At 40.1% G+C, this 22,669-nt stretch overlaps 1 protein-coding gene across 4 annotated transcripts in view; it reads left to right on the plus strand.

The window, feature by feature from the left end:
* Positions 1–22,669, plus strand: part of PSEN1 (presenilin 1) — a 73,861-nt gene that overhangs the window by 42,444 nt on the left and 8,748 nt on the right. For all 4 annotated transcript variants that reach the window (XM_045451487.1, XM_045451485.1, XM_045451486.1 and 1 more), the window contains 5 exons: positions 1,359–1,426; positions 2,713–2,933; positions 7,778–7,876; positions 17,942–18,028; positions 20,764–20,937. In XM_045451487.1, the coding sequence (XP_045307443.1) occupies positions 1,359–1,426; positions 2,713–2,933; positions 7,778–7,876; positions 17,942–18,028; positions 20,764–20,937 (649 nt within the window). The remainder of the gene's footprint in view (positions 1–1,358; positions 1,427–2,712; positions 2,934–7,777; positions 7,877–17,941; positions 18,029–20,763; positions 20,938–22,669) is intronic.

The raw sequence follows: 22,669 nt of genomic DNA on the forward strand, positions 1-22,669 counted from the left end.
AAGCATATAATGGGTGTATCCACCTCAAAATAATTTCGATTTGGTTAGAAATTACTTGACAGTTTTTTTTGTGCTTCTCCATTCTGTTCTTAAAATCTCCAGGCTCCCTGGGTTGTATTGTATTTTCCCAAATACACCTGTTACATAAAATTAACATTTAAAATGTTCATCTTGTGTAACAGATGACAAAAGTCAAATTCTGATCCTATCTCTCATATTCATAAGCTGTACATGAGTAATAGTGACTAATATTTGTATAGTGCTGTATGAATTGTGCATGATGATGGACTTAGAAGTGTTCCAAAGAATTCGTAATATTACTACTTAGTAATGAACCGTGTTAAATAAAATAGAAAGTGTTCTAATACTTACTGAAACTTTAGACTCTGAATATTTCATCAAATGGTTATATAATTTAAAGGCTTATTTTTGTTAATACAGTTAATGTATGCATATACAAGTCACCTAATGGAATATCTGATTTTCAATTTTATTGTATTCAGTTTTTTCTATTTATTTCAGAAATACCACAAAATATTTCCATTGAAAATATTGCTCCTTTAAAGTTTAAATGTGGACCTTTGGTTCCCCAAAAGTCAAATGAATTGATAATTCATTTTAGACTGTATTCTTTTTAAAATTTCACATATTTCTGGGGCACCTGAGTGGCTTAGTTGGTTAAGCGTCCGACTTTGGCTCAGGTAATGATCTTGCAGCTCGTGGGTTTGAGCCCCACGTTGGGCTTTGTGCTGACAGTTCAGAGCCTGGAGCCTGTTTCAGATTCTGTGTCTCCCTCTCTCTCTGCCCCTCCCCCACTTGCACTCTGTCTCTCTCAAAAATAAACATTAAAAAAAATTTTTTTTAATTTTCATATATTTGTAAAGGAACAAGGTCTGTATATGTCTTGCTGAATTTTCTCTTCTGCAGTAGTTCAGCACCAAAGAGTTCTTTTTTTTTTAATTTAAAAAAAAAAATTTTTTTTTTCAACGTTTATTTATTTTTGGGACAGAGAGAGACAGAGCATGAACGGGGGAGGGGCAGAGAGAGAGGGCGACACAGAATCAGAAACAGGCTCCAGGCTCTGAGCCATCAGCCCAGAGCCTGATGCGGGGCTCGAACTCCCGGACCGCGAGATCGTGACCTGGCTGAAGTCGGACGCTTAACCGACTGCGCCACCCAGGCGCCCCAGCACCAAAGAGTTCTAATAGAAGTATGCACTGATCCCAAAATCAGTTTGAGTTCTGCCATTTGAAAAGCATAACACATACAGAAATAATACATTATTTTTGAAGTAAGAAATTTGCCTTTTTGTAGGGTTATGGTATCTGTCAGTCACATTGAACTGCTTTCTTTTCTAGGTCATCCATGCCTGGCTTATTATTTCATCTCTGTTGTTGCTGTTCTTTTTCTCATTCATTTACTTGGGGTAAGTGGTGAAATATTTGGTCTGTTTTTCAGGAATTAAATCTGTTTGATCTATATAACTGTGACTTAAAGCCACGTACTTTGTTGATGAATTACTCTTAAATTATAATTGTTTTTATATATAGTTTGTACCTGGTATACATAAGGCTGATTAGTATTGTAAAATATCTATGTATATATATATTTTTAATGGCTACACTAAATTTCTTGATAACATCATATGTCCTAGTTATAAAATTTATTTTGCGTGTTTAATTTTATTATTATCCTTATTTATTTTTGAGAGAGAGCACGTGCGAGTCGGGGAGGGGCAGAGAGAGGAGAGACGCAGTATGCAGAGCAGCTCCAGGCTGTGAACCGGCAGCACAGAGCCCCATGCAGGGCTTGTACCCACAAGCTGTGGGATCATGATCTGAGCCGAAGTCGGACGCTCAACTGACTGAGCCACCCAGGCGCCCCACATGTTTTTTAATTAATCTATTTTAGTTAAATATTAAAGTTTATTTTTATTTATTTTGAGAGAGAAAGATCAAGGAGGGGCGGGGCAGAGAGAGAGGGAGAGAGAGAATCTCAAGCAGGCTCTGTTCCATCGGTGCGGATCCCGACACAGGGCTCGAACTCATGAACTGTGAGATCATGACCTGAGCCTAAATCAGTATCTCAGCTTGGGGCACCTGAGTGGCTCAGCTGGTTAAGTACCTGACTCGTGATTTCGGCTCAAGTCACGATCTCATATTTGTAAGATCAAGCCCCATGTCAGGGGCTCTGTGGTAGGTGTGGAGCCTGCTTAAGATTCTCTTTCTCTCCTTCCCTCTGTCCCTCCCCTGCTTGTGCTCACTCTCTCTCTTTCAAAGAATTATAAATAGGGGTGCCTGGGTGGCTCAGTCGGTTAAGCGTCCGACTTCGGCTCAGGTCATGATCTCACAGTCTGTGAGTTCGAGCCCCGCGTCAGGCTCTGTGCTGACAGCTCAGAGCCTGGAGCCTGCTTCAGATTCTGTGTCTCCCTCTCTGTCTGACCCTCCCCCCGTTCATGCTCTGTCTCTCTCTGTCTCAAAAATAAACGTTTAAAAAAAAATTTTTTTTAATAAAAAAAAGAAAAATAAGCTCAACTTGAGGGGAAAAGTGAACTAATTGAAAGGAAACTATTAATAGCACAGTTGATATAAGATATGAAAATATGAAGGTGAGATAGGAATATCTAATTTGGGGGAACCATAGTTCTAAACAGTGCTTTGATGAAAATTACTATATATAAATCTTTTTAGATTTCTGTTTAATTTTTTTCAGAGAAGTGTTTAAAACCTACAATGTTGCCATGGACTACATTACTGTTGCACTCCTGATCTGGAATTTTGGTGTGGTGGGAATGATTGCCATTCACTGGAAAGGGCCGCTGCGACTCCAGCAGGCATATCTCATTATGATCAGTGCCCTCATGGCCTTGGTATTTATCAAGTACCTCCCAGAGTGGACAGCATGGCTCATCTTGGCTGTGATTTCAGTATATGGTAAAACTCAAGACTGACATTTTGTTCATCACAGAAGTACCTCACTGGTGTGTTTCCCTTCCTTTTCCAGTTATCTTGACTTAGGAAAGTGATAACTGTTACATCCCATAGCTCTTCAGTAAATAAGTAATTAGCTATAGTATCTTTTTCATATAAAGATCTCCATTTTTTGAGGTTAAGTTCTTTAAAAATGTTTTCTGATTGCCCCCCAGTTGAACCCAGTGATGGATTAGTGGAAGGATCCATAGACTTCTGGTTAGAAGTCTATAGGACTCAGATTTAAGTCTCATCTCTAGCACTGAGTATCTTTGTGACATTAGGAAAGTGCCTCAAACTCTTTGAGCTTCCGTTTCCTCATTTGGAAAATGGGAACGATGCTTCCCAGAGTTGTAAGAGTTCAGAACATATGTTGAAAAGCACTAGCAGAGTACTTTATACACATAAAATGCTCAGTTGGTTTTTAAAATCAAAATTAGGTTACCTACTTCTTATAAGGTAACATGGGTAGAATTATTCTTTTAAAAATAAAACGTATGTGGGCAGTGTGAGATTCAAATTCATGAACAACCAGTGTGACCTGGGTGCTGAACAGTCAGAATGTGCCCTTGCCATGATTAACAAAAGCAGCTGTATAGGTATGTACTTCGTGGCTGTCGCCCTGCACCAAAGCCAAAGAGATCCATTTTCAGAGGTCAGCATGTGGTCTCTGATTATAATTAGACAGTGCTCTTTTATTGCTATTCAAGTGCTTATTAAAATGTTAGGTGACCTGTAGTAGGAATCCTAACCATCCCCACTTGATTAATAAAGAAAAAGTCTGTGGAAGTAGAATTAATTTGGTTCTGTTCTCATATTTGAGCAGTCAGTCCTAGAACTATAGAAGTCATATATTGTCTGTGCTTTTCATGATGATCTTAGGTTGTACAGTACTTGATGGTTTGCAGAGTACTCACCTATTATTGCATAGCTGTGTTCTGGCCAGTTCTGGCCCCCATCTAATCAGCAGCTGGTACATACTTTGCAGAGATTTTACTAATATGTTCTTCAGTGCCGTTTCAACAGCTGCAGTTTGCTTTCACCTTCAAAGGGACACATGCTAGATCTTTACCTAGCTGCTCATGGAATTCTTCAGCAGTGCAACTGTTGCGTATTATTTTTGTTGTCTAGATCTTAACCACATCCAGCTTTCTCCAGGAGCACAGATACAACATCACACTGATGATATTATCCTCTGAAGAGATTCATTTGACATACTCATTGGAGATATACAAATATTCACAAAGGAGCTAAAAAAAATGGAGTGGGCATTGCCTATACATAGTACAAGGCTTTGCCACCCCAGTTGAATTCCTGAAAATTATTTGGTGGGCTGAGGTGTAGCCGCGCACTGAAGAGAAAGTTCTCAGACACTTAGACTGAGTGGATGTGCAGGGCTGCCTCTGCCGGTGAAACAGCAGCAGCACCAAACTGCACATAGTCTTTATTTCATGTTCGCCAGGTATAAACGTCAAAGAATGTGAAAACATGGGAGGAAAACCCAAAGAGCCTCCAGATGTAGACCAAACACACATCTGGTGTTTACGGGAAAGCATGTAGGGAAGATGTGCAGTTTCGAGGACTGCTAGGCAATTAGAGGGGTCTGGTTCCCTAACTGTCTCCTGGGAGATCAGGAGGCTCTGTTCTCATTGTGCTATCACGTTCGACAGCCTTGAGACCAGAACATTGCTGATGTTTCAGCAATTACCCCATTCACTTACCCAGGGCTTACAGTACAGTCTCTGGAAATAACTCCACACTGAGGCCTTCTACATCTCTGACACCGTCAAGAAATAGCAACAGAGCCTCCCTATATCCACAATGTTAAAATAAGCCCCGTATTTTTTTAGGCGTTTTTGGGATCTGGAGGCAACCTATCCCTCATTTACAAATTTTACTTAAGCCTGTTTATACTGTTAATAACAAATTGGCCCATCTTGAATTGGGGCCTCCTACAATAAAGGGCTCTAAGAATCTCCAAATTGTAATAGAACAGTCACTTCCCTTAATGTCCCCTCTCCCTACCTCCAGAGAATCATTCACTGTAGAAGCTCTGGCAACCTCCTTTCACACCTGAAATCTCTGGACCACTTATGATCAGAAGTTGCCCATGGATTCTGGTGTGAGAAACTGCCCTCCTCAGTCTCCTGCTATATACCATTAGAGTGGCAGTTGGAGAGTACATATTGAGATCTCCTGGAAACAAAAGTTTTTCACAGGCCCTGAACCTGTGGAGCTCCATATCTTTCTGTGTGTCATGGAGGCAGCATTTTGCAAGTTCAAGACAACTACCAGGGCCTCCCTGCTAAGACAGAAATGTTACCTAGAGCCAAGTCTGGATCTTCTGGAGCATTGCACCTACAAGAGAGGTGGCCCCTTCTGTCCTTAGTCCCCTGCTGGTTGACAGGGTGCTAGAAGAGGTCACCCCTCTCTCAGACCTGTGGCTACCTGGGAAGCCCTTTGGGAACAAACGAGTGGACGGCAGTGAGAGTTTGTACACCTTATGGACAGCATCAAAGTTACACGTGATGAAACTTACTAAAGAGCTCCTTCTTTTCGTTCCCTAACCCAGACATCCTTGATCAGAGAGTGGGATCCAGAGGTCAGCAAAATTAGCTGAACTTTAGCCAATCATCTTATCCTAGCCAACAAGTGACTTCATCTCTGCATTTTTACAGACGCCTGGGCCATTGCCAATGGTGTAGTCATCTGGTTCCACCAATGGTAGCAACAGCAATTACTTATCCAAGGTTTTCCTCTTTAAGGAAAATAACTGTGAGAATCTCTGGCCTCACAGATAACCAGAATATGTATCAAGGTTACACATGTCTCTGTACAAATTAAAGCCACAGTCTAGGCCTCACTTTATCCACTGTGGAGTTCCAGACATTAATAGTGACTGTCTCACCTGTAAAAGTACACAATGCTGGGCTCTTGAACAAGGGTTTCAGTGGGACTTTCACCATCCCTACCAGCCCCAGGCTACAGGCCTCACAGAGCACCGTTGTGACATACACAAGCAAGTTAAAATTTAATTAAATGGAACGTGGCATTTTCTATCAGTAGACATTACAGGTGAATTGTAATAATGAGTCTGGTGCTATTTTTTATGTCCAAAAACAGAGAGTGCCACTTATGGAGGCAGCTGCCTTCGGTTCAGAACCAGGCTCCTCTCCTATCAGTTATTGGCCGTCTGTTATTAGTCACAATGCTCAACCCCTAAATCTTAGTTATTGTGAAGAGTAAATGAAAAAATACATATAATACATTTAGAACAGTATCAGTAAATGTTAGCTGTTATTTTTCAAAATATAAAATCCCATAATCAAGGCAATAATTCCTGTTTACTGCTAACAAACCTGAAGTTTAGAGAAGTAAAGTATTTGCCCAGGCTTACAGTGTTTGATCTAGAATCTGAATCCCAAGTTCAGTATGCTTTCTACTGTGTTACATTATTTCTCCCATTTACCCCTCTTTCTACCATACATGATACAAATTATTTCTACAGAGCTTTGAGTTCCTTTAAGAGATTGTATCCATCGTTTAGAGTAGTGATTCTCAACTCCCTTTTTATAAGGTCTGAAGATTTTTTAATTTGTCACACAGGTTCTAAAAATTCTTAAAATTAAGTCACTTTAATTGTTCTAAAAATAAGGGAGTCTATCATTTAGCGATTCTGTAAGGGGCAGCATGTCATAAAACCGAGATAGTTACAGGACACAGCCCCTTCAAACAGGTTGAAAATCTCATTATTTCAGATCACGGCAAATTTCCCTTTTGTCATTCAAAACAAATCAAAGTGGAAGCAGTGAGAGCTGAGAATTCTCTGTGTGCTTTAGTATATTAGTGGTAGTAGTATAAAAGGAGACATGACCACTTGCAGGTGTGAGGGGTTTTTTTACTTAAATGCATCTGAATGATGACAGTGTCAACACAAGCTGTCAAGTCTTCCTTGACAAATGTAGCTACCCATTTTAATAGTGTTAAGTATTTGAAATTTTCTGTACTTCTGTGTTTTGAATTTTTATGGCACAGAAAATGTAAGAAAAATTGCGGTTGATGGAAAGAGATAGAATTAAAAATAGCTGAGGCAAATCTCCTCCTCTCTGAGTTGCTATTTTTATGAAATAGGCCACTTTTCAGCTCCACATGCATTCTGAGGCTTGCATATTGTGAAATGCTTTTGACAGGAGAACAAAAGAAATACTAAAGTTTCTCACGCAAAGATTTATTATTTTGTTTTGTTTAAATTTACTTCCCTCTTACTTCAAGTATCCCTAAGTAGTACCTACACTGTTTTTAAAAAGGAGAGGGAATGAATCTTTTACTCTCCATATTTTGAAAAATGGAGTAATTCCCTCTATTAAATTCCTCTCAGTGTAAAGCTTCCATCTGTGGCTCCTGATAAGATTTGTTTGGAAATGGCTTGTCTTGTCTTTGTTTCTGCTTATTGGAGGTCAGAAATTCCAATAAGCAGAAATAAGAACTTGTCATTATCTCTGCCTCTTTTCTTCAAACTGGGAAGAGGTATTCCTAGAACTCAGTAATGATACACTGTTAACCAACTAGCAGGCAAAACCAAAATGAAATTTATGTGGATCTTCTGTGTGGTTTTGTGGATCTTGTTTAGGTTGTCCCTTCCCCCCCACCAGTTTACCTGCTGTTTATTTCATATTCATTCAACATCTTCCCCTCTAAATAAGACATTACCCCTTTTCCCTTGGTTAATTCCTCCCTAGCAGACCCATTTACAAGTTGAGCTGATACATTTTTCCAGGTTAAAAATAATTTTTTTTTCCTCTTTCTAGATTTAGTGGCTGTTTTGTGTCCAAAAGGCCCACTTCGTATGCTGGTTGAAACAGCTCAGGAAAGAAATGAAACTCTCTTTCCAGCTCTCATTTACTCCTGTAAGTATTTTGGAATAATGTTTTAAGTTAGTAATCAGCTTAGAATTTATAGGAACTCAAACACAAGTGGTTGTGGTTGTTATCATCGTACTTTTTCTCATTTTAAAAGCATAGCTAACATTAAGGGAAGTTCTACACATTCCTGTTTCCTTGGTAACTATTGTCTTCCACTTGAACCTAGTTCAAGACAGTTTTCAATAGATACAGAACTAGAAGAAATAGGGGTGCCTGGGTGGCACAGTCAGTTAAGCATCCGATTCTTGATTTCAGCATAGGTCATGATTTCATGGTTCGTGAGTTTGAGTCCTGCATGGAGCTCCATGCTGATGGTGCAGAGCCTGTTTGTGATTCTCTCTTTTCTCTCCCCGCCCCTCCCCAGCTCACCCTCTCTTTCTCAAAAATAAATAAACTTAGAGAAGAAGAACTATTTAGAGAATGGGGAGCCAGTGTTCTCATTTAAAGTCTCGTATGTCAAGAATGAGCATTTGTTATGTACACTTACTGCCAGTGAAGCTTGCCCTAATTCATTGAAAGAATGGTACTGTTCCTTCACAATCTGTTTGCCCCTCTTGTTGTTATTTTGGGGTCATATTCTTCCTAATCATTTGGTACATAAGCATTTGGGCTTTGACCAGATCTGCTGCCAGAGCACTGTGGGGGACATAAAGATGTTTAAGATACTTTGCCTTCCTTAAAGCTCCTTTGCTTACAGTTTAGAGTGTATAAATAAGCAACATCCAAGGCGTTCTTACCTGATCCAGAAGTGGCACAAAGTGTCAAGAGAATTCGAAGAGGGAAAAACCTGGCTGGGGGATCAGGAAGGCTTCATGGATGTGATAGCATTTGGATCGATTGAACCTTTTAAGGATAATAGGATTTCTGCAAACACAGATGGAAGAGTTGATTCCATAAGGGGGTTTATCACAAGACTGTCTTTGAGGCATAAGAATGGGGCATCTTTATCAGATTTCAGATGTTCAGATCGACTAGAACACGGAGTACAAATTGGAAAGGCAGATTAGGGCAAGATCAAGGATAGCTTTGTGTGTCTGGCTTAGATATCTGTATGTGATCACTGAGGAATCACAAAGATTCTTGAGCACAAGAGAAATGTGATCAGAGCTGTGGCTTTATAAGCTTGCAGCATTGTGCAAGATGAATTGGGGGCAGTGAAAACTGAGGTAATGGGAAGCATAACTAAGCAGATAATGCTGTAATTTAGGTGGGAGATGATGAAGGTCTGAATTTTGGTGTTGGGAATGGCAGTCAAGGGAGAGGACTGACAAGAGGTTTTGGAGGTAGAATTAGTAGGTAATTCCTAGCAACCGATGAGAGAAGTCTTAAGCCTGAAGGAAAGGTGATGATGAAACATTTCTCTTGTTTGAGGAATGTTTAGTTTTGTCTGGGCACGTATCTTATTTAGTTGATGGGACCTCTGAGTCATCCAGGGAGAAATTTCCACCAGAAGCGTAGAAGCAAAGTTCTAGTTCTTGGGGAAAGGTTGACATTAGAAGTGCAGAACTGAAAGGGTCATTGTGGCGGTGGTAGTTGAAGCTTTGGGAGTGGACGAGTGGTTCAGACAGAAGTGGATGAGGAGAGGTTGTCCAGGAGAGAACTTTGTCAACTCCTGTGTTTAGAGAGTGAGAAAATGAAGAGACAACAATTAAAGAGAGGAAAATATCAGACAATTGGAATAGCCAGGACTTTCCACTTCAAAAACAAGTATCAGGACTTGTTTTCCTTGTCAGTATGTGAAGTGGCTACATAGTATTCTCTTACATAGATGCTCAGAAATAGGTGTCCTTATTGGTAGACATGAAGATCATTTCCATTTCTTTTCTGTCACAAACAGTGCTTGCAGAGAGCATACATTTTTGTGAATATTTTTGTAAGATGCATTCTTAAAAATGGAATTGCTGCGGCGCTGGGGTGGCTCAGTCGGGTAAGCATCCGACTTTGGCTCAGGTCATGATCTCAAGGTTTTTGAGTTCAGCCCCACATTGGGCTCTGTGCTGACAGCTCAGAGCCTGGAGCCTGCTTCAGATTCTACGTCTCCCTTGTTGCATCCACACGACTCCTGAAACAGAATGCTATGGGCACCAGTGACAGTCACAACAAAGTTTATTGCAATGAGAGGCAAGGCTGTCCGATCGGGACCAACACTCTTGATCAGAGTGCGGCCCCAAACAGCTGGGGTACAGAGTTTTTAAAGCCGATCACATAGTTTTATCATTACCTGGGAACAGAACAGAGAAACAGTTCCCAGATGAGTTAGAAATAGTTTCCAGATGAGGTGATTATTTTAGACTTTCTTCTGCTAAGTTGCAACCAGTGGATCTCCTTGACCTTGCCTCTGATGCTCTTTTCTTTGAGCTTTTGTTTCCTTCATTGGTAAAGCCTGATTTACAAGAGTACGAAGCATAATTTACAAGAGTAAAGCAAGGTTATTATCTCTTGACCTTCAGTGTCAGAACAAAGCTGTTATTTTTCAAGCTACGAGTTAGCCCTACACTACAATTTAACGGTTATACCCTCTCTCTCTGCCCCTCCCCCCTCATGTGCGCACACTCTCTCTCTCTCTGTCTCTCAAAAATAAAGAAACGTCAGGGGCGCCTGGGTGGCTCAGTCGGTTAAGCGGCCGACTTCGGCTCAGGTCATGATCTCGCAGTCTGTGAGTTCGAGCCCCGCGTCGGGCTCTGTGCTGACAGCTCAGAGCCTGGAGCCTGTTTTGGATTCTGTGTCTCCCTCTCTCTGACCCTCCCCTGTTCATGCTCTGTCTCTCTCTGTCTCAAAAATAAATAAACATTAAAAAAAAAATTTTAAATAAATAAATAAACGTCAAAAAAAATTTTTTTTAAATGGAATTGCTAAGTCAAAAGATGTATGCCTTTAAATTTTGATAGATCCAAATTGCCTCCTAAAAAGGCTATACCCGTTTATATTTCCTTTAGTAGTGTGAAAGTTATACCTTCATTATTTCGTTATACCTTCATTATTACGTGTGAGTGAAGCAAATAGGCAAAAAAATAACCTCTTATTTATTTTGCATCTTGGGTTATTAACTAATAACTATTAGTGATTATTTGGACTTTTTTTCATGTTTTTCTTAGCTATATATATTTCTTATTTTGTGACTGGGTATAGTTTTACATGTTTTCAAAAGTTTTAATTGTGCAAGTGATTATGCTGGAAAATATTAAATATTGTGGATAAAGCAAAATTTCACTGTAACTATCATCCCCAGTCATAATACCTTACTAAGCAGTTACCCCTATAATCAATATGATACATATCCTTGTAGGCTTTTTTTTTTTCTTGCCTATTATTCTGTTGGGTTATTAGAAAAGCAATTTTAAGGAGAGAATGTCAAATGCTACAAAGAAGCCAAAGATAATGAGGACTAAATAAACCGTATAGATTTGGGTGCCTTGGACATCTTCAGTGGCAATTAAGAGAGCATTTCAGTAGAGTGATAGGACCAGAGGCAATAGCTCCTTAGGGAAGGAAGTGTGTCTGTTTTGCTGGTGCTGATCCTGGCAGTGGAATTGACAGTGTGGCCAGAGAATGGGTGGTGCAGGAGGGTTGGGACAGAACACATCACCTACTGCTGTAGATTCCTGTCTCATAACCAGGGCAGTGGTGACTTGTGAGGAGAGCAGGTCTGAGGAAAGGTGTTGGCAGGAGACAGAAGATGTAACTGTGTTTCTGAGGTTGAGAGGAAGGAGCCTATGGAGAAAGCCTTTGAAACGACCAGCAAGAAGGAATGATTAATGGAACAAGGTTATCAACAAAGCAGGTAGAAATTGCTCTAGGAGATCAGGAAGAGGAATTAGATGAGAACAGGGAAAGACCTGGAAAGAAGGAAAAAGGTAGACAGAAATGCAGAGGGTAGTGAGACATAGTGAAAGATACAGGTAAAGTTGAGAGCATGTGTTAGTTGACCTTAATCTTCTTGTGAACTCGATGTGAGGTCACTTGCGGGAGGTGGAAAGGTGGGGACTGTGCTTGTAGCTAGAGAAGTCTGATAAAGTGTTAAGAAACCCATTGTCTGGAATGCAAGGATCGTTGTGTTACTCTTTCTCCAGTATAAATTTATTATCATCTGCTTCGTGTGTTTTTTAGCAGAAAAGAACAGATGACGTTTTGAACATTTTACTCTTTTTTTTTTTTTTTTTAATTTTTTTTTTCTTCTTTTTTCAACATTTTTTATTTATTTTTGGGACAGAGAGAGACAGAGCATGAACGGGGGAGGGGCAGAGAGAGAGGGAGACACAGAATTGGAAACAGGCTCCAGGCTCTGAGCCATCAGCCCAGAGCCTGATGCGGGGCTCGAACTCATGGACCGCGAGATCGTGACCTGGCTGAAGTCGGACGCTTAACCGACTGTGCCACCAGGCGCCCCGAACATTTTACTCTTAATCACATTTGGGTGTGAGCTTCTTATGTGTTATTCCTGGAAATAAAAATCCATTTATGTTTTTTATATTTGTGCATACAGAATGTTCCACCAAATGTTAATAACGAATGCTGGTTAGAAGTAACCTAAGTATCCATCAAAGGGAACACTTGCAAATAATTATGGTACAATCATAAAATAGATAATTTTACAGCCATTAAAAAGAATGAGGCAGTGGGGCACCTGGGTGGCACAGTCAATTTAGCATCTGACTCTTGATTCCGGCTCAGATCATGATCTCACGGTTGTGAGTTCGAGCCCAAGTTGGGCTCTGTGCTGGGGCTTGGAGCCTGCTTGAGATTCTCTCTCTCTCTCTCTCTCTCTCTCTCTCTCTCTCTCCCTCTCCCTCCCTCTCTCCTCTCTCTCTCTCTCTCTCTCTCTCAGCCCCTCTCCTGTTAGCATGCTCGCTCGCTTTCACTCTCTCTCTTTCAAAAAAAAAAAAATGCAGTAGCTCTGTATATGTCCAGTTGTGTTTTTTTTTTTAATGTTAAAGATGACATACTAAAAACAGAAAGCAAGATTGAAAACAGTAATGCAGTGTCCTGTGGGAGGAGTAGGGGAAAGGAGCTGTCTATGGATGTCTGTATACATGCAATCCTGATGATACTTTTTAAAAACTGACAAAAGGCTAGTAGTGTTTACCTTTGAGAGGTGGGATTTAGAGATTTGGTAGCTTCTATATTTTTCTTTACCTTTCTCCACTTGTAGAGTTTTAATTGTCCCTTGTGTTTTTTAAAAAGTTAATTATGGATGTCAAAGGGGAGGGATTTTGAGTTTTTACATTATTCTTTGTGTTTTCATACTTTTACATTGTTTTACTGTTCTGTCTACTGTTAGCTCTGTCACAATAATGTGGTGACACATTTAAGGTGGTTTAAAACTGAAACCTTAAAACTTTAAAACTCAGTGCCTTAAAAATACGAGTCACTTATCACCGCCCCGCCCCCATATCTGCAGGTGGTTTGATTCACTGAGCTGATCTGAGTTGGCTGTTCTAGCCCAGCTCCACGTGCTCCCTTTCTTCCAGCAGTGGGCTCCTCGAAGACCTGTTCTTACTGGCTAGAGGAACGACAGAGCAGCAGCAAGGCCTTTGAAGGCCTAGGCTCGATGTTAGCATGCCATCACCCCTTCCACATGTCATTGGTTGAAGCAAACCACATAGCTGAGCCCCAGGTCAGGAAGAGGAGGAGAACGACATGCCATTCACAGTAGCCATGGCACGAGCATGGGTGCAGGAGGGGTGAAGAATTGGCAGTGGTTTTTCAGTTTGCCACAACATTAAACATACATACTGATTTTATACAGCAAATAAGCATTTACTTTGTTGTTTTAAAATATCATTTGCGGGGCACCTGGGTGGCGCAGTCGGTTAAGCGTCCGACTTCAGCCAGGTCACGATCTCGCGGTCCGTGAGTTCGAGCCCCGCGTCGGGCTCTGGGCTGATGGCTCGGAGCCTGGAGCCTGTTTCCGATTCTGTGTCTCCCTCTCTCTCTGCCCCTCCCCCGTTCATGCTCTGTCTCTCTCTGTCCCAAAAATAAATAAACGTTGGAAAAAAAAAAAAAATTATCATTTGCATGTCACATTTTTAAAAACTCAAGTCTGCATAACATTTGACATTCTAAGATATTTTAACAGTAATTCAACATATGTGGAAAAACATTAAGCATAAACCTTTACCTTCTGTGTATATCAGACAGGTCCAAGAAAGCATCTGTTCTCATGAAATACTAAATCTGTCATGAGGATTTTATAAATCACTGAGTTTGAGAGGGCTTCTTTTTTTTTTTTTTTTTTTTTTTTTTTAATATTTGTTGTTTTATATTAGAGTATGAGTGAAGGAGGGTCAGAGAGAGAGGGAGACACAGAATCCGAAGCAGGATCCAGGCTTCAAGCTGTCAGCCGAGGGCCTGATGCAGGCTCAAACCCACAGACCGTGAGATCATGACCTGAGTTAACCAGTTGAACCATTCAGGCGCCCCTACTATTTGCTCTTTAAAAATGCTGTCCTTTGGGGCTGCTTGGGTGGCTCAGTTGGTTAAGCATCTGACTCTTGATTTTGGCTCAAGTCATGATCTCACGGTTTGTGAGATCGAGTCCTGCATCAATCTCAGGCTGCACTGGCAGCTTGGAAGCTGCTTGGGATTCTCTGTCTCCCTTTCTCTCTGTCCCTCCCGCCCCAAAATAAAAAACATTAAGAAAATAATTTTAAAAAAAGCAATCCTTTTTTGCATTTCTATACTCTTCCCCAGTTAATGGTATTTGGTTTGCAAAAGCATCTTATCCTCACAAAATGTGAGCAGCATTTTTTTGTTTTCTGTTTCCATCATTCTGACAGGAAAAATGTACACCTGGCTTTGGAACTAAATCATTCTTCCCTAGTAGAGGTGGTCTACTCTGGTAGCTTATCAAAAACTGAGGCTAATATTTCCTTGAGGGTAGATCATTTCATTCAAAGCATTTCTTTGATTTCATGTCAGTTTGGGGGAGTTTAGATTATGTTAATTTTTAAAATTGCATATTTTTCTAATCTGAGATGTTTGGTGTTAAAAGATTCAGAAGTGGGTTTTTAGATATTATTTTAGTAATATTAATTCATTCAACAACTACATATTCTGTTCATGATAAGTTACATCAGTGGTTAGCAAATTACTGCCTGTAGCCAAATCTGGCCCACAACCTGTTTTTGTACAGCCTGTATGCCAAGAGTGGTTTTTACAGTTTTAATAAAAAAGAAAAGAAAAGAGAAGAGTATGTGACAGACTAGATGTGACCCATAAGCCCAAAACATTTATTATTTGGCTCTTTATAGAAAAAGTTTGCTGACGCCTGATTTCCATGGTACTATTAATTTTTTTTTTAATGTTTGTTTATTTTTTGAGAGAGAGAGACAGTGCGAGTGGGAGAGGGGCAGAGAGAGAGGGAGATACAGGATCCAAAGCTGGCTCCAGCTCCAAGCTGTTAGCACAGAGCGCAATGTGGGGCTTGATCTCACGAACCGTGAGATCATGACCTGAGCCGAAGTTGGATGCTTAACTGAGTCACCCAGGCGCCCCTCCATGGTACTATTAAATGTTAAAACAAAAGAGTTTGTTGTTATATTTTTTCATACTTGCATAGAGAAAATCAAATAAATACTTGCTACCTTCATTGCCAAGAAGGCTACAGAAATTCATAAGCCTTATACAGAGTTTCTCTTCTTTGGGTTTGAATTTAAGAGTGTATTGCAGGGGCGCCTGGGTGGCGCAGTCGGTTAAGCGTCCGACTTCAGCCAGGTCACGATCTCGCGGTCCGTGAGTTTGAGCCCCGCATCGGGCTCTGGGCTGGTGGCTCGGAGCCTGGAGCCTGTTTCCGATTCTGTGTCTCCCTCTCTCTCTCTGCCCCTCCCCCGTTCATGCTCTGTCTCTCTCTGTCCCAAAAATAAATAAACGTTGAAAAAAAAAAAATTAAAAAAAAAAAAGAGTGTATTGCATACCTGGATTATGTTGACTTTGACCACTTAGTTGGGTTGAAAAAAAAAAAATTAAAAAAAAAAAAGAGTGTATTGCATACCTGGATTATGTTGACTTTGACCACTTAGTTGGGTTATCATATAATGAAACTTGTTTGACCTTAAAATCCTGAAGCCTCAGTGAACAAGAAAGTGTAGCTGTTATAGAATTTTCAGCTTCTAGGGGCACCTGGGTGGCTCAGTTGGTTGAGCATCCGACTTCGGCTCAGGTCATGATCTCCCGGCTTGTGGGTTTGAGCCCTGCATCGGGCTCTGTGCTGACACCTTGGGGCCTTGGGCCTGCTTTGGATTCTGTGTCTCCCTCTCTCTCTCTCTGCCCCTCCCCTGCTCATGCTCTGTGTCTGTCTCTCAAAAATAAATAAACAGGGACACCTGTTTGTTTATTAAACAGGTGAGGTGGCTCAGTCGGTTGAGTGTCCAACTTTGGCTCAGGTCATGAGTTTGGCTCAGCTCATGAGTTCGAGCCCGCCGTCGGGCTCTGTGCTGACAGCTCCGAGCCTGGAGCCTGCTTCAGATTCTGTGTCTCCCTCTCTCTCTGCCCCTAACTCACTCGCATTCTGTCTCTGTTTCTCTCAAAAATAAATCTTAAAATAAATAAATAAAATAAATAAATAAATAAACATTAAAAAAAGGTAAAAAAAAAAAAAGAATTTTCAGCTTCTTTGGTTGTGTATTTGTTTCATAAGTTATTCAGAAAGCCTAAGGGTATTAGGAACATGGATATAATTAAAAAATCAGTGATAACAAGCCAGAAATTCATAGATGCCAAGTGTCTTATTTAAAATTGTTTACTGTGACCATAGATTAGACTCAGGTTGCTGCTAGCATTTGGTTTCTGCTATAGCCCTATATGCACATGTTTATAAGTATTTTTGTATTATTGTTAGTGTATTTTGGGGATATTTCCCAAAAGTGGTATTCCTGAATAAAAGGGTTAATGCACAGGTAGTTTTTTTTTTTAATTGAAGTATAGTTGACATACAATATTATAGTAGTTTCAGATGTGATTCAGCATTTATGCACATTATGAAATGCTCACAGTGGTAAGTATAGTTACCATCTGTCACCTTACAAAGTTCTTATATTACTGACTTATTCCCTATGCTGTACTTTACATCCATATGACTTATGACTCAAAGTTTGTACCTCTTAATACCCTTCACCTGTTTTGCCCATCCCCCGTTCACCCTCCCCTCTGGCAACCACCAGTTTGTTCTCTGTATTTATGGATTTGCTTCTGTTTTGTTTTGTTTATTCATTTATTTTAGTGTAATAGCATAAACATCTAGGTTCGTCCATGTTGCAACTGGCAAGATTTCATTTTTTTTTTGGCACATACAGTTTTATTAGAGGTTACCAAATTCTCTTTCAACAGGAGCTATATAGGTGCTATACCATTTTTTTAACCCACCTGCAATATAGGAGAAGCACCATTTTAAAGTATTCATGTTGTCCTTTAACTAAAATGTGACAGAGATGTGTGTATATACCTAGATCTATATAGATATATATGTTATTTTTATGGAAGGGACATAGAGTAAGCCAGTTGACTATCCCCTTTATGTTTGTTGCTTTTAACCTTTTTTTAATACTTGTATATCATGTAGTTTAGCATTATTGAAAATCCAGAAGTGAGGCATAATGTGAAAGAAACTTATTCAGTCATCCTTAGAATCATCATGATCATCTGATGCTTTTGTGAGCCCTGGTTTGTTCTCTGATTTAGTTCCAATAAGTAATTTTCATCAGTGATTTCACACTGTTTTAGGAAATTCAGCTAGTCCAGCTTGAGTCTGACTGGCCTGAACAGTTTTCTCTCTGGTTACTTTGCAGGGACTGGAAATAATGAGGAACTGTTTTACAATAGCAGCTGCAGTTGGGAAGCTAGAGTAAATGCTCAGTTTTAGGATTTTTTCTTTAATCTGCCCAAATCAAAGAAAACCTTTTATGGTTTTTAATCTGCATTTATTTCTGATTGTTAAAGATACTTAAGGCAACATTAAGAAGATTGGTGATTTGTGTAGGAAGATAATGGCCTGTTCTCTAGTCACATACTTTCTGTGTTTAAAGTTCTTATCTGGACTTTTATCTTTCCCAACAGCAACAATGGTGTGGTTGGTGAATATGGCAGAAGGAGACCCAGAAGCCCAAAGGAAGGTATCCAAAAACTCCAATTGTAATGCACAAAGTAGGTGACTTTTATTTGGTAATTTCCTGTTTTTTCTGGGTCATTGTCCTGTTTTATTGGCTGACAGTGAGCTAAGAAGCAATGATCTTAACCTCTGTCTTTGGTCATGGACTCTTGAGCACCTCCTGAAAGCTGTGGTAATGTCCAGTAAATACAGATAAATATTTAAGGAGTTCAGACACTCTAAACCCAACTGCACACCCAAGGCACCCTAGGTGAAGAACTTCTGCCATTCAGTGCCCTTAATACCAGTATGGGAAGGTTCAAATTGAGGCTATGATTTAAAAAAGGAAAAATAATCTTGGTTTCCAAACCTGTAAAAATGAGAGCCTCTTATCTGATATGGCCAGGGTAATTTAAGTATAATTTGACTTGAGATGCAATCATGTTTATACCAAGAAGATAAAATATTCCAGGTGGACAGGACTTTCTGGAGGAGAATAAAAGTAATGATCTGGGGTGGGAGATCAAAAGGCCTCTGTGGGTACTGCCGAAGATGTTAAGGAGAACATAAGGTAGGAGTTGGTGGAGAGAACTGGAATAATAGCACACCATAAATAGTCAAGAAGAAAGGAAAGTTATTTTTAAAACAAAAAGAGCTAACCTCATGAGGAAGCTGAAAAACAGGCAGAGTAAAGATTGGTGAGAGAAGAAAAAAGGGCCTTAATCGAGTTACTGTTTGTCAGGAAAAGGGAAGTTGGGGTTTTATGGAGCCAGGAGATCTGCCGAGTTGGTGCTGCAAGGAGGGCACTGTCCCCTGAGAACCCCACAGCAGTCCTGGTAGACAAGTAGGAAATACGTTGGAAACAGTTGTTACAAGGCCAGTTATTATGTTAACCTGTGTGAAACTAAAGAAAATTAAAAGATTGTTATCTATGAGTTATATATGTGAGTATGAATGTGGTTTTGTTACATCAAGATTTTATTCTTCTAACAAATAGTGATTGAGCTCCTGTGTGCCTGGTATTTTTCTGGGCACTGGGGTACAGCCCTGAACAAGATACCTTGTCCCTGTGGAGCTTCTAACCTATTTGGAGAGATACAGGTGTTCAACAACTAATTCCACAAATCATTCATACACTTGTGATCAGCCTACAAAGGAGATGTATAAGTTGGTATGAAAGTTTATAGAAGAGGAATTTCCTTTACTCTGGAAAATCAAGAAGGCTTCCCTGAGGAAGTGACAGTAGGTGATGAACCAGCTGAAGATTTGAAGAACTTTCTAGAAGAGGAGACATGGGGAGAGGCCTTGTAGTTAGAAGGACCTGGCTGAACTTCAGAGCTCCTCAGCGGGAGTGCTGTGGTATTTTGGGTGGGCAATTCTTCATTGTGTGGGACTTCCCCTCACTGCAGGATATTTAGCATTCCTGGTCCCCCACTCACTAAATGCTAGTAGTGGCTTTGAGGTGTTGCAGTAACCAAAAAGGCCTCCATCCTGGTTCTTCAAACACCCCCTGGAAGGGAGGTGCTACCCCCTCGCTAAAAACCACTGTGTTAGAAGAACTAGAAGTTACATTGGAACAAAAAGACACAGGGCTCCCAAGAGGGATGTCTGAAGGTTTGGAAGTAGGAGTGAGGAGGGATGGGGCAGAGCAGGCAGTGCAGTTTTTATTTATAAAGCTTATGCTTAGCTTATGTTTATATGATTATGTAAACTCCAAACCATAGAAGATTCAGGTTTTGTGAAGACATGGTTAAGAAAAAGAATACAAATTACAAATACAGAATTGCTCTGACCCCTCCCAGAAGAATTCCATGCAAGTGAGAGGTCTGAAGGATGCAAGCTTTACTTGTTCATGGTAAACCTCCCTCTGCTATGAGCATGTTTTACCTTTATTAGAAATAATAATAAAGGAGAGAAAAGGTATTATCAACTTCACATGTATTTTAATTATTTTTAATGTATGGAAGTTTCTCAGGACTTTCATGTTATGCTCACAGTTTTCAGTAAGATTGATCATCGTAACAAAATGACTGGCCCATAAAAAAAATTCACCCCCACTTTCCTACCTCACCCCACCTCCCATAATGGTAGGCTTTTTATCCTGGTCACTGAAGCCACTGGTGAGCGCCATCGTTTAGGAAGCTTTGGGCCGCCGAGATCAGATCTTTGTTGCTTTAAACAAAGAAGAGTTATGTTCTCTCTTGTGTTAACTTACAGTTGAGTCCTAAGGTGTAGGCATTTGTGGGGTTGGGGAATTTTATGGTTCGTTGATATCATCAAGGGCCCAGGTTCTTTCTTTCTTCTGGTTCCGTCATCTTTAGATACAATCTTGGTCCTCAGTCTACTGCTTCTCATGGTCAGAAGATGGCAACTGCAGTTCCAGGCATTTTATCCAGATAAGACCTCATCCAGGGTTGGAAAGGGGCTGTTTGTTTCTTCCTTGAGTCTCAAAAGAGTGAGAAAAACTTCCCCCCAAATTCAGAGCGGACTTGGCCTCAACACACATTGGCTAGTACCAGCCTCAGCTTTAGAACTGTCATTGGGAAGAGTCATGTGCAGGATAGGTGGAAACCCAAACAAATCCGGACTCTGCCTTCAGGAAACAAGGAGAGAAATGACTATCGGGTAGGCAACCTCCAGGTACTTTTACCGCTTGTGATTTGTGGTTTAGGAGCCAGCTAACCTAGTTGCAGTGACAGTCGGGTAGCTACTGTTTCCGTGTAGTTTTCTTAAAGGTATTACCATTTTTTCCTAAGTATTACAGAGCTGTAATTTCCACTTTCTCTTGAAGGCACAGAAGGTGAGTCCCAAGACCCTGTGACAGAGAGCGATGATGGTGGCTTCAGTGAAGAGTGGGAAGCCCAGAGGGACAACCGCCTAGGGCCTCATCACTCCACGACTGAGTCACGAGCTGCTGTGCAGGAACTTTCCAGCAGCATCCTAGCCAGTGAGGACCCAGAAGAAAGTATGTGTGTTACTCTATGTTGAAAAGTCATGAGTTCCTTTAGGTGCTACATTACCAAACTCCTCAAAAATAAAATGGATCAAGAGTGGTACAGTCTAATTCTGAATAACAGAGTATAGCATTTAGTGGGAAATATTAATAGTTGTTGCTTTTCTCATTTTTGGAAATGGCCTTTTACAGCCTGAACTTTGGCATTTGTTTTAAAAGATAAAAAATTTTTTGGAAATTATTATTCCAGTAAGACTCATGACTACAATATTTATGTACAAAAATTTCATTAGTAAATTTCCTCTTTGCTGTGTAGAGACCTGTGAGTTTGAATGTTTCAACCTTTTACATCATTATTCCCTTTGCTGGCAAGCACTGTATTTTATTAATTTTAAAGACAAAAGGATTTTGGTTATTGGGAGAAATGCAAGCATTTGTTCAATGTCTAAGATATGTTGTCACTTAGACCTTGGTTAGCAGTTGGGGTTTCTTGGGAACATTATCAGCCAGTAGAGCCCCTCCCCCCGCCACCCCGCCTTGGTTAGGGCTCAGTCGTCTCTTCAGTTAGTCTTAGAGATGTGATTTATTAAGAGATTAGCACATTTTCCAACTAAATTATTCTCTGTGGGTTTTTTCCCCCAGAAAAGTGAAACTCTTGATTGATTACAACATTACAGTGAAAATATTAAGTACTTTTAAAGAAACAAACACCTAAATTTCTTAGCTTCTTTACTCACTAATCACTAATTGTTATGATCTTGACATTATCCTTGAGCTTCAGCAGAACACTTCTTACATACAGCCAGCTCAGGTTTAGTCTTTTAACTGGGTCAGAACTTGGCACATACTTCACTTTGGTGCTTGGCTGAGTTTTCCAGATGTTAGAGTCCGCTACAGTCTGTGACTTTCACACTCCAGGGAAACTAGACACAGTTGCCTCGTCTTACAGCCAGGCTTAAGCTTGCCTTTGCTGATATATTCTCTGCCTGCAAAGTTACCACCACAATGAGGTTGCATCTTCTTTTCTCTTTTCTCAAAGGTGCCTACAGCCAAAAGAAAGAAGTAATACAGCTGTTGAGTATATAGCAGTCTTTCATGACTGACCTTGCAACTTGAGTGCTCTCTCCTGATCATCTCTCATGTTCTCTTTGTCTCTACTTTTTTTTTTTTTTTTTTTTTTAAAGGAAAACCCAAGTATTGCCCCTCCTAACTTCAGAATGATATTTTCTTTATCTGGGACCACTATAAACTAATAATTGACATTCTTTCATCATCTTAGCATCCAGTAACATAACCATCTCTGAACAACCTTTTAAAATCAGCATTTAATCGAAAACTGAAGAGTTTTGTAATTAGAAATGTAAAATATTAAAAAAAAATTTTTTTTTTAAACATTTATTTATTTTTGAGAAACGGAGAGAGACAGCATGGGTGGGGGAGGGGCAGAGAGAGAGAAGGAGACACAGAATCTGAAGCAGGCTCCAGGCACCCCTAAAATATATTTATCCCATGTGAAGGCTGTTGGTCTTCTTTTTAGTGAATTTCAGAATATACTTCCCTCAAACATCATGCCAGTAGCAGGCTCATCCTAAGTGTACTACTAATCAGTAGACTTAAAATTTATCAACGTAGTAAAATTAGCCTGTTGTTTTCAGGAGTGGAAATTTGACTCTACAGATTCTTTTCTGTAACCTCAGGGGAAGTGAGGGAGAGGAATTTTACTATTCAAGTAGAAGAGATTTTA

Source organism: Leopardus geoffroyi, chromosome B3 (genome assembly GCF_018350155.1).
Source record: "Leopardus geoffroyi isolate Oge1 chromosome B3, O.geoffroyi_Oge1_pat1.0, whole genome shotgun sequence".
NCBI lineage: Eukaryota > Metazoa > Chordata > Mammalia > Carnivora > Felidae > Leopardus > Leopardus geoffroyi.